The 13,290-nt window shown below is 39.0% G+C and overlaps 1 protein-coding gene across 2 annotated transcripts in view; it reads left to right on the top strand.

The window, feature by feature from the left end:
* Positions 1-13,290, top strand: part of LOC115243621 (beta-1-syntrophin) — a 242,315-nt gene that overhangs the window by 200,934 nt on the left and 28,091 nt on the right. For both annotated transcript variants that reach the window (XM_029820758.1, XM_029820765.1), the window contains exon 5: positions 1,892-2,100. In XM_029820758.1, coding sequence (XP_029676618.1) covers positions 1,892-2,100 — 209 coding nt within the window. The remainder of the gene's footprint in view (positions 1-1,891; positions 2,101-13,290) is intronic.

A 13,290-nucleotide genomic window follows, 5' to 3' on the forward strand; every position in this document is an offset into this window, starting at 1 on the left:
CCCTCCATCCTCGTGTTTCTCACGATCGAAAGAGCCGTGGGGAGGCGTCCGCCTGTTCAAATACATCTTATGTGTGCATCCACACGCACTAGATCAGCATCAGAGATAATGCAATATGAAGGTTAAAATTTAGCATATCAGTCAAATTAATTTAATTTTCTAATAAAAACGAGGTGAAAAATAAATGTGTTTTATTTTATATTATATATATTATGAAAAATAAAAAATATATATAATATAAATTTGTCAAGATATTAGCATCCTTTCTATTGATAATGATAAGAAAAATCAATATCTATATGTGCATGTTGAGGATAACGTATTGATTGAAGAATTGATATGTGAAAAAATGGCCACATTTCCGGAACGCTTTCTATTATTTATAGATAAAATTCAAAATGTTACGTTAATATATCAAACTATTTATTGTTGATATAAAACTTACCGGGCAGACGGGAGTGACATAAAGGGGCTTTTAACTCGAGCGTAATTTCCTTTTGATCGGAAATTCAATATTTTCTTACGCGGCCGCCGCGCCTTTCGCGCACACGTAGCGCGAGTTTGCCGCTTCCGGAACTTTCCGCGCCGTTTCTCGATAGAGGGGCGATTAGAATGCGGAATCGGAAAAGAGAGCATGGGATACGTTTTCGTACGAAACGCCGATGAGTTTTACGTGAATCTGAGCTGGGGTTAAGGAATGATGGCTGCAGTTTCGACTCGCGAGTGTATCGCGTTCATCGAACTTCTCTCTGTACAGAATGCTAGAAAAAAAATTCCACGTAATTCGCTCATATTCAATACACAATGAACAGAATTCAAAAAATTTTACTTTGTTCAAACAACTGGAAGTTTATTTTTTCAAATGCCTATCGTGTCTAATCAACACATTAAATGTTTCGACAATTATCGACGTAAAAAACTTTTTAAAGATTTTAAAAAATAAAAAATTATTATGCAATAATGAAATTAACTTTTTAAAAACAGAAACAAATTTGAAATTATTTATAAAATAAAATACATTGCTAAAAAGAATATTTCTAAAATGTACAAGCTACTCTCTTAAATCTGATAAATTTAAAATACTAAAAACTTAAACATGCGAGGGATAATTCGACAGATCGATAACAAGTTGCGCAATCATTGGCGTTGAAAAATGAGTCTAGCATTAGCATAATAAATCTAGAAACTAGAAGCCAAACAGGAAATTGCGAGGCTCTCGAGGTTCGCAGTGTACGTAGACGAATTATGCGGGCTGTCGAGAAGCGAGACAATCTCCAGAGCAGGGGATACTACGGGTTATAAACTTATTCCCGGGCCTTCGTGACCGATCCCGCGAGATTTATGTCAGACGTATTAAAGTTTTCGTGTTAACGAAAAGAGGAAGGTTTATAAGAGCTACCAGGAACGACGCCGGGCGAGTTCAATTCTAGCACCGTTGTTTGCCTCGCCTTTGCCATGCGAGGTTGGCGGAAGCCAACCTCTGATTACGAAAAGAAAGAATGGATGTTTTTCGACAGCTCTCGGTATAAAAAAACTGTTAAATCCTGTAGAATTTAAAATGAGATTGCAGATTGAATTGCGTCGGTACTTTTTTCAAAATGAAATGTAAGATAATTAATTTCGATAATTAGATACATTATAGGAAACAGATTGCTTTCTAGCAAGTACTTTCGATTGATAATGGCAAAACACGAGATCAAAAAAAGTATTATTATTTCTATGATAATTAAAGCTCTCAAAGTTTTTTAGAGATAAAGATACGCTGTATTCGAGGGCAAACAGGCACATAATTTGCTTTACATCTGTAGAAACTTTAAAACAATAATTGGTTGTAACAATCTTTGCCATTTTATCGAATATCATGTATATTCTTTTTTTCTTTTTATTATAGAAGGCCGCATTCTCGAGCTGCACTCGCCTGACGGCGTCCACGAATGCTGGTTGAGAGCCGCTGACAGCACCGAGGCGAATGTCTGGTTCAATGCTTTGCACTCGGCGTTGGCAGCTCTCACCTTGAAAGCATTACGACTGGCCTCAGCACTTCCGGATCCGCAGCAGCTTCAGCACATCGGCTGGCTCGCGAGGAGACATTGTCTTCAGGTGAGAAAAGCTTCCGAACATTCACCGGAGAAAGTATGACGCCTGACAAGCTTCTAACATAATGCCTCGTGATAATTCAATCAAGAATTGCAAGTAGTACTCCGTAATACTGACACTAACAAAGTACTGTAATTCAACGAAGACGACCTCATTCACAATAATAGACTCAAGCTAAAGATATTCATTTAACTTTCTTATGATACGACAAGTAAAACATCTCTATTGCTATCTTTGAATTAAGTTAAAGTTTTTAAATTTTATTTTTATACCGTTAACGCTAAACTCAAATTTCTTATTATTTTGTGGTTGAATAATAGATTTTCAATTTTACGAATTCTCTAACAAAGCACTCTTTATTTCAAATAAAACTTTAAACTAGAACTTTGCATTTGATAACTATTTATTTAAATTGTATTTTGTCATTTGTATATTTTTTGACGTTTTATTTGTATCTGCTCCGTTTAATTTAATTCCCAGTCAAACTTAAAAAACGCGCACCTATCCATATCGAGCGTAGATCTTTTATTTCACACTTGAAACCACGTATCCCCTTCCGGCTCTTTCATTCCCACCGGCATCGTACAGATTGAGGGTGATCTTCTTTTCGGCAGTTCGAATAAAGGGTTGACACACGGTCTCCGATAAGAAGTACCCGCATGGGAGCACGACTGCAATTTGCTGAAAATGTTTTCCATCGACCTGCCAGTTTGCATATACCTTCCAATTCTCATTTTTTTCCATTCTTTTAACAACTCAATAATCAATTTTTACACAATTAAATCCCGCAAAAAAATAAAAATGCGACGGCGTGTGTCGAGATATTTCGTGGAAACTGCAAATTATTCAACGTTAACGTTATAGAGGAGAAGACAATGTTACGGACCCATGTCAATCGACCTTCCTTAGTCGCGCGCGTCATATTGCCTGATTACTGTCGCGAACGCTCAAATCGCGTAGCGTTCAGTTCGAGGAGGGAGAGAGAGAGAGAGAGAGAGAGAGAGACGTATGTTGGCCGGTATTTAAGCAGCAGCCCGTAGGACGATTTTGGAGGAGGGCGACTGGCAATCAGGCGCGCTAATGCCAATCAATTATGTGCCGGTAGCCGCGTGCCCTACGGCCCTCCTGCGGCGTCCTTGATGCTCGCCAGGGTCCTTTATCAACAAGGCAACATCCGGCGGGCCGAGCTTCGGCACGAGTATTAGTTATCGATTCCCGTCGGTTACACGATCGGTGGATCGATAGCAGCATCGCAGCCGTCGGTCTCGCCGCCCGCACGTTTACCTGCTGCGATCTCTGCGAGTGACACGGAGCTGGATGGGCGAGATGGAAGGCGGAGATGAGAAAGATCAACTGTCGCACCTCGGATATCCCGTAGTGGCGATATTTAATTGGAAACTGCGGATGTAACGGATCTCTCCACGCGATTATGCTCGCGGTTTTGGCAATAAATATATATGTAGTCGACGCGATGGAAATTATAATACAATTTAATTGTTATCCGTTTTCTAGTTTGATTAGACGTTTGTTAATAGGCTTGTTTTAAACTTGATAGAAATATAAAGATCGGCGATTGTTAGTTGCGACGATATGTATTTAATTGCATGTTATATACATATACAGGCGAATTTTTTTCTCTTTGAATAATGTGAGCCGTGGGGAGGCGTCCGCCTGTTCAAATACATCTTATGTGTGCATCCACACGCACTAGATCAGCATCAGAGATAATGCAATATGAAGGTTAAAATTTAGCATATCAGTCAAATTAATTTAATTTTCTAATAAAAACGAGGTGAAAAATAAATGTGTTTTATTTTATATTATATATATTATGAAAAATAAAAAATATATATAATATAAATTTGTCAAGATATTAGCATCCTTTCTATTGATAATGATAAGAAAAATCAATATCTATATGTGCATGTTGAGGATAACGTATTGATTGAAGAATTGATATGTGAAAAAATGGCCACATTTCCGGAACGCTTTCTATTATTTATAGATAAAATTCAAAATGTTACGTTAATATATCAAACTATTTATATATATATTGTTGATATAAAACTTTATTAAAATTATATTTCAAATAACTGAAAAATTTTTGCCGAGTTTCTCAAATATGAATTAAAAATTCCCGGGGGTTCGCAATCTTTTCTCTTTTAACGTAAGTGCCTCTTCCAGTGGAGTAACGACTCTTTGCCCTTCGATTATTCGATTTCTGAAAGCTCCTTCATACACGGTGCACCCTGCAAAACCCGCGGACTGCATCGAGGGGCTCGTTATTAATTAGAACGCGAGCCACTATCGGTCCTCAAACACAGACACCGACGTTCTCTATCCATAATCTTCCCTCGGACCTTCCTCTCACCCTTTCTCTACCTTCTCTCTCTCTCTCCCGTAGTGGCGATATTTAATTGGAAACTGCGGATGTAACGGATCTCTCCACGCGATTATGCTCGCGGTTTTGGCAATAAATATATATGTAGTCGACGCGATGGAAATTATAATACAATTTAATTGTTATCCGTTTTCTAGTTTGATTAGACGTTTGTTAATAGGCTTGTTTTAAACTTGATAGAAATATAAAGATCGGCGATTGTTAGTTGCGACGATATGTATTTAATTGCATGTTATATACATATACAGGCGAATTTTTTTCTCTTTGAATAATGACAATAAATCGTTGATAATGTATGCGGGTTTCTTAAAAATGGAATTTTTTTATTTATCCCATCATCATTCTTCAATGTTCATTATTAAACATTTCATTGAGAAGAAAGTCATATGTTTTGAATTGAAATGGATGAAACGGATATTTTACAAATATGGAAATGTAGTGAAAGAACTGTTCATAGGTAATCTTTGTGGGAGTTAAAAAAAAAAAAAAAAAAATAGAATATTCTTGAAAAGGGACGTTGATTCTCCGATAGCTATGCAAATTCTTTTCATGCCTTTGAAAAGTATTTATCGCTTCTGATTGGCATTCTACCCGCGAAAAACTCTAATACATATCAATCGTACCGTGCATACAGGCGGATCGAATAAATATTGCCCCCGTTATAGAAATCGTCGATATTTACATTTTCGCATAAATCGCGTACGAATCTGAAATGCTTGCCAGCGCGCGAGTAGCTCGGCGGTATTCATTAGCGCGTTCGAGTAGAATATATCGATCGGCGATCCATGACCCGGTGGATCGGGCGCGCCATGTCATTTAATTAACGATCCGCGATGGGGTATTTAAGTGCCGTTGATCGTTGATCGAGCGCAACGTTTATGGATTTCACGTGACGTCCCGTTGATCAACTGGCCCCGTTGAACGAGTTGTATCATTATTTAGCGAGCGCGGCCGATCACCTCGTAAACCTGGATATTGTGTTTTATGAACACGGTCTGAAAGGAAAAGCGAGGCGAAATCATGGTGCGCGGCGCGTTTTCATAACTGAAACAAAATTGCTGTGAAAAATTGCCAAAAAACTGCCGCAGAGTGAAAAACATCACCCACGGCGGGCGTCGCGCATAGTTTCCAAACCCTGTGTATTACACACCGTGTATTCTGCGTTGCCGTTCTGTCATCCTGTTTAATGTCGTCGCGCTCAAATCGTCGATTTATTTTATTTGCCGTTGAATGTAATCGATATGAAGAAAACATTATTTTATTCTAAAATAACAAAATTCATATATACATACATGATGTGTGAAAGGAAATCTGAAATTACGAATAAAGATCGAGCAGTCGATGCAAGGAGAGAGTCCTCGTCGAATAGTCTGTAATTAACCCCGTAACGACTTTCCTTTTAACAGCGCGTCCACGTAAAATAAAAAAGAAAAAAAGATTGACTAGAGGGAAACAAATAGCGGGAATACATCGAGCGCGCAAAAAGCGTTAAAATTCCACATCAAAGTGCATCGATGGCGTCGATTAATTTTGTCGTACCGTGTCTGCCCGCTCGCGATAAACGTATTTTCACGGAATTTCGGCACTTTCCGCGGAATAGCGACGAGCCATTATAATTTCCATGAAAATCGAACGGATGCCGGGGGGACGGATCGCTTTATTTCGGCGCAATCCCGCCCGGATATAAATTCGTCCCCAATCATACTGCAATTTCTGTTTACTTAGTTCTTACACGCGGCCTTGTTTTCGGCACATTGACAGAAGCATATTTAATTGTCGCATTTTTATCCAAAGTAATCGGCTTTCAATAGGCCGAATACAAACAATGATAGCAATGATATTAATTTAATATAAATATTGATAACGGCAGAGCACATTTTATACGATAATTTCATTATGTCGCGAAAAGACAGTAATTATTTTGTATGTGTATGTAAAATTACATATATATTACGGATAAGAGGTAACGAAAAATTTTGATAAATTATATCTTTCTCTCTTTGTACAATTACATCTACCTTCTCTCTCTCTCTCCCTCTCTCTCTCACTATATTCCACTCTTCTACAGTGTCCATCTCACTTGTGCGGAAGTGGATAGTGCATCAGCAATGCTAAGCAAACTGCGGCTGGAACGACGGATCAAGAGACGATCGTGTACGTGTTCGTTTGCCAGTGACAGCGTGCGTGTGCGTACGTGTGTCAATACCCGTGCAAGTGTATCTATATCATGGTATAGATAGATAGGGAATGTGGGATTGGCATTTTTACGTTTGTATGTACGATGGATACGATGTGCTATCGTGAGGTATACCAAGAGTTTTAAGTGACGTCAGTACAGAGTACACATATTGTTTAAATAATCATGGATATTCTCTTTTCTTCTCTTCCATCATATTTTAGATAATTGATATAAAATATCCCATTGAAAACAAACAATCGCGTAAACTTGTTTCGAAATGTCCATTCGAGGGTGAAAATATAAACGAAGAGAGAAAAAGATTTATCCCCGAGCACACAAATTTGACGGGAAACACGTCGACGATGCATTCGGCAATCAAATTTTTCGGTCATTCGAGTTGGAGAAGCGAACGAGGTAAAATCTCCGGAGAAAATCTCCGGCTCCGTCTGGATGCTTGCAATTTTAATGCGGTCTCATTTCCGTCGTACCCAATTAAGGTGTAATTGAATTGCCAAGGAAAATTAATTTGTCGGTTATGTCCTGACGGTGGAGATGGCAGTCCATGCGCCGGTCCACCGGTCCTAATGTTTTCAGCAATTATGCGTAAATTCGCGTAAACAACCGTGGTCGCGTTATTATACGATTGTCAATTAAGAAATGATTTCCTTCTCGGTAACACGACACTGAATTTCTCGGCCCACTTATCCTATGTTTCCATATAATCTAATCACTTCCATAATCTAATCTCTTCCACGTGCTCTCATGGAGAATTGACAGCGTGCAGATTTCTAATTAAACCTTTTTTCTAAAACTTATTATTATCCCAACTACCTCTCTTCGTTATTTAATTTTTCAATTCTTCTCAAAATCTAATATATCATTTTAATCCCAATATTTTTAACACAACTAATTCGATCTAATTTCTTTTCCAATTTAATTTAACTGAAACATCCTCGATTCTCAAACCGTTGCAATTTCTATAAATGTGTCTGAAGAAATTGGAAATCTTCCTAGAGTAAGTTGTAATTTAATTTCCTTCCTGTCGTCGAGATTTCAGCTAAAAATAAGGTAAATTGGCCACGAGAGTTCAATAATAAACAAATAGTGTGATTCTCCTAAAGATAATTTTGCGCCGGACGCGGTGAACGAAATTCTATTTTCTCGGTCGTAAGTTTCCCTTTAAAGGTATCTATTCGGTAAATACACGGACATGGACGACTTTAAGAACGATATCGTAACGTTTCCACTCGCTTGCGCGGAAGCGCCGTCGAGCTGGCTAACACCGGCTCCTCGCGTTCACCCCTCTCGTATACGAAGTGAGAGATATACCTCCTAATGTGCTTTCCATTAGGGTCGCCGTCGCAAGGATGTAACGACGGATATACAGGATGATCGCATCATCGCAAGATAATGGTTATAACTGGGTATAACGCACAGAAAAAAAAGCCCATGTTCTTCGCAGTCTCACCGTGGGATAAAACTGCGAGCGTTTTATCTCTCGTTATGTTTTGATTTCATTCGTTACGCTGTTTTATGAAAACGCGTATGCTTTCCAGCGGTCTTCTAAAAAAGGGAGAGAAAGGTGAACACGGTCTGAAAGGAAAAGCGAGGCGAAATCATGGTGCGCGGCGCGTTTTCATAACTGAAACAAAATTGCTGTGAAAAATTGCCAAAAAACTGCCGCAGAGTGAAAAACATCACCCACGGCGGGCGTCGCGCATAGTTTCCAAACCCTGTGTATTACACACCGTGTATTCTGCGTTGCCGTTCTGTCATCCTGTTTAATGTCGTCGCGCTCAAATCGTCGATTTATTTTATTTGCCGTTGAATGTAATCGATTTCCGGCTAGTTTCCACTCTGTCGACGATTTTCGTGCCGGTCGGTCATGTTAGCCGATTACAGTAGTTATCCCTACCTGTTGGACTACATAGTCGCTGAAATGTACGTACGTAACGTACTGTAGTCCAGTTGTTTCAATTATTTTTTGATTCACAAGGTGATACTTTAATTGTTGAAGTTAAAGTAATTTAATATATGCGCACATACAAGAATATATATATTTACATCGATAGGATTTTCTTTGCAATTATTATTTTATTTTATTTTATAACGAAAAATAATTATTGTAATATATAAAATATTTCTTTTTTAATAATTATTTAGAAATAATACTGGCAATTCGTGATATAGTCAATGAATTAATTCGTTATTGAATATTTGCAGAAACATGTTAATAAGAATTAACAGAAACACAAAATGTAGCTTATAATATAATATATTATAACTAACCTAATTAATTACAAAACCCGCGTAATATAATAATGTTATAAAATACATTACTAAAATTTAAAATATACGTATATGTATATATCATATGTATAAAATGGTATAGGTCCACTCTTTTTCACTATTTACCTTAGCAATTTGGCGGACACATATTTGACATGCACATTTCATCTGGTCCCTCGGGCGTAATATCAAAATGAAGACCCCTATTTTGTTCCGTTCTACCCTACGTTTTACGATTTGGAAAACATTGTCGGAAATCGATTGTTTGGCGATTGGCTCGCGTGTAAGCACAGCGTCGCGAGCGGTTCTTTGTCGCAAGGAAACGAAATGCGACATCTTGCCCCGGGTCGGCGATTTGTAGAAGACGCGTGACGCAAATACGAGTCACGACGGCTGAGGCCGGAGGGTAAGGGCAGGCCGATAAATCCAACAAGTTCACATATTGAAACGGTCGACGCCACCGGAAGTAACGCCCGGGGAGTACGAGCATAGGGGCGGGATGGTGGAATGCCGTTTCCCTTAATCTCGTATATACGACCGCAATAAAGTGTCAATCTCGAGAGAGAGAGAGAGAGAGAGAGAGAGATACGCCCGGGATCGGCGTAGCCGGTCGTGACGTGATTCACGGCATGAGAATCTGTACCGATACGGATGGAGATTAAGCGAAATTGAAATCACGAGAACACGAGAAGATACGAGAGACTTACGGCCAGTTTCTTCAGAATGGATTAAGCCTACCTATAATCCACAGCCACCCTTCCAATCCTAATCTAACCCGAATCCAAACTCTAATCGGACCTTAGCTAACCAGTTTCCCGTTTACGGAATAGAGATTATCATTTCCACAGTCTTCATCAATTGTAAATGAAGAAAACATTATTTTAGAATAAAATAACAAAATTCATATATACATACATGATGTGTGAAAGGAAATCTGAAATTACGAAATATAAATGTTAATATCTCACGAGAAAAAAAGAGTAGCAGGATAATAATAATAATGAATTAATTTACATTTCTGCGGTAATAAATAAATTTCCTTGCAAAGAGTGAATCATGCATAAAACGATTCTCTTCTTTATCAAGTATATATATAATATATCTTAATTAAAAAAAAATCTGAATTGTGAGATTTATATACCTATATGATTTTCTGTTGTCGGAAAAAACTTCCAAATAAGAAGCACAAATTTATCTCGAAGTTTTGAAATTGCAAGATTCTAATTTAAGATTTTTCACTGTACAAGCACACAAATGCGATTTGCATAATACCTGCGACATTCTAGGCAGCAGGCCATCCCATTTTAAGCCGATTTTGGAGAATCGCGACATTTACGAACACGCTACCACGACAATCCTGCATTTCTGCGCTTCGCTCGCAGTTTGCGCGCAATTTGAGTTTGAACACACTTGAGTTTTGCCGTCTATCTCATGTTCGCACAACTCCATTATTTTCCGCATTTCGGAGTAGGCTATATATATCTATTTCCTAGTTATTGTTGCATCAGATGGAAACACAATATATTGTGTCTACAAATGTAATATGTTTTAGAATTAAAAATGTTAAAATTTTTGTGATACAATTTTTACAACTCAATATATGTAGATATATAATTGAATCAATATATATAGATATATAATTGAAATATTCCGATATGTAAGTTCCACAAACACGTAAAAGCTCGTAAAATTTCGCAAAGTACATCAAAATCGAAACCATAATACTTTGGCTTAAATTATAACTGTAGGATAGATAGATTAAATACGCGATTAACTTGTCTTCAATTAGGATTTTCGTATACACGATCGCCGGTTGTCCGATTAGTTGAAACCACGACGTGTGTTACGCCTCTGAAATGCTAACGGTGATATATCACCGTTAGTAGCTCTCTCAGATCCGCTTTATAATGCAAGAGCGCATCATTGCAGGCATGTACGCTAATTCACGTGTTTAATACGGCTAATATGTTTGATGCACTCGCAATAATAGCATTTACGGCTTTCGACGTGGTTTCACTTTACTTATTATTACATGGATTTTTGTCCACTTCTTTCCTCTAGAATTATTATAAATAATTCCGCCGTCTCGAATTTTTGCTAAGACAAACATTGACGAAGATTTCCCGGCTAAAAGCGGGCACAAGGTTGATTAAGGTTTTCCCGTATTTCATTGTAATCTTAACCGAAACAAGAACTGTTTGCAGAGTATTTTCTACGCAGAGAGTGGGATATCCTCGCCACATCGCGGGATATACCTAGTTTCGTTATTAATTCGCCGCCCCTGCGCGCTTATACCGGGGGGGAATTATTATTTTATTGCCGGTATAAAGATTACGGGAAATTAGTTGAGATGATTTAGGACGCGATCGCGCGGGATCTCTTCCATCTCGCGCTGAGCTCTCTTATACAGCCCGCGAGCGGATAGAGATATTCTGCGTTTAATCTTGTTTTAATCCTTGGCTTCCCGATGAATGTACAGGTGGGATTAATGGATCGCGAAAATATCGCCGCGATTACACTTGTATTACGGTGGCTCGGGAGGATACGGCGTTCGATACCACCCCGGGTTCCGGAAACATCGAGGGCGAAAGGGGGGCGGAAATCACGTTGCAAAAAAGAAAAAGGAGACACAATATCCCGATAAACCGAGGGACAGTTATTCGACTGAGAGTATATATATTTAGATTAAAAAAAGAGAGTAATGAAACGGAATAAGAGGGAACGAACTTTGGAAGATCGGCACGTACGATAGAAGCTAGGATGCCATGCATCCATTTAGCTTCGCCGAAATGTGGAACGAAGAAACGCGGGAAGATACGGGAGCGGCGAACGAGATATCGCACGCGTGAAAAACGCGCGCGGGGGGAGGATGCAAAAACTCGTACATCACGGGTTATCGCTTGTTTTAGGACGCGAGCAACCAGACGCCAGATCAGAGCCGTTAGGTTCGATTCGTTATATTGTCCGGCTAGATGGTACGCATCCTGTTTAGCTACACTTTTTGCTTTCCCTTCCCTTTGTTGGCGCTTTTGTATGTGTATGTAAAATTACATATATATTACGGATAAGAGGTAACGAAAAATTTTGATAAATTATATCTTTCTCTCTTTGTACAATTACAATTATATGTATTTACGTAGCAGGGAAATATTAAAATGAATATGTAATTTATTGTTATTATTGCTTCTGTCGTCTCTTTGTCGCTTATATATCGTAGTTCTATTATTGTCGGATCTCTTTCAAACAATGAAACATGGCGGCATGAGCTTGGAAACAATTTATTCGCGTATTCCCGGCGAGTGCGTTGCCGTTGGATTAAATCTGAGGCTGAGCGAGCATTAAATTAGCCGTTGAAAATTAACGGTACGCCATTTAAGTATATTTTAATTAATCCGAGCATAGAGTACAGCCGCACGCGCGCGGCGGGCGCTTCGCATATTTTTTCACTAACTCGGAGTTAATGTAATTGGGCAAAACTTAAAGCGTCCCTCTCAATTAACCCCCGGACAATAAAGCGTCGCACTTTGTAATGTCTTTCCATTCGTAGTCAAATGTAAAATTAAGCGCCTAGAGGGATAAATAGAAAGGTTTCCTGCTGGTGTACAGAGCAGCGAGGGATATCGAGGCCGCCATTCGTTACCTCGAATATCACCCAGCGATTCTCTGAAAATTTACGAGATAATTAGTGATAAGTTTCTTCAGACGAGCGCGATCTATCGTCATTTACTATTTTGCTTCCCTTACGACGATGAATATGCGCGATATTTTTTTGATGGCAACGATAAATGATAACGCAACAACACCTCTATGTGTATGACATACTGATAATATGACTTTTTTTAATCTTGAATATTTGCACGCGAAATGTCTCTCTAAATTTGAGGCGAAAATACACATTTATATACAATAAGATTCGATTTCCTTTTCTCTGAACGTTAGATAATGGTATTGTAAGGAGCGACAATAAACTTACCCCTGTCGAGGCCCTTCTCTGCCACTCTTCCTTTTTTATTCCCTTTTGCTTTCTTTCCCTCTCTTTTTCTTATCGACAAAAGTCCTCCGTCCCGGCTAACCGGAAATAGTTTCAGGGGTCAAGAAGAATAGAACTTAGTGAGAGGAATGCAGAATCAGCATCGGTCGGGAGGAGAGTAGGGTAAGGGCACTTTAAGCCGGCCAGGCTTTTCCGATCGCTCAAGCCCACCAATCGGACGGTTCCGTCCGGCCGCCGGTATTTATTCGGTGTGCCTTTCTCGGGGGAAGCTCGCCGGTAACCGCTATTTTAACCCTCTCGACCACCCGCGCGCTAACCGCCGCCCTCTCTTTC

This window comes from Formica exsecta, unplaced genomic scaffold (assembly GCF_003651465.1).
Source record: "Formica exsecta isolate Colony F162 unplaced genomic scaffold, ASM365146v1 scaffold120, whole genome shotgun sequence".
In the NCBI taxonomy this organism is placed as follows: Eukaryota; Metazoa; Arthropoda; class Insecta; order Hymenoptera; family Formicidae; genus Formica; species Formica exsecta.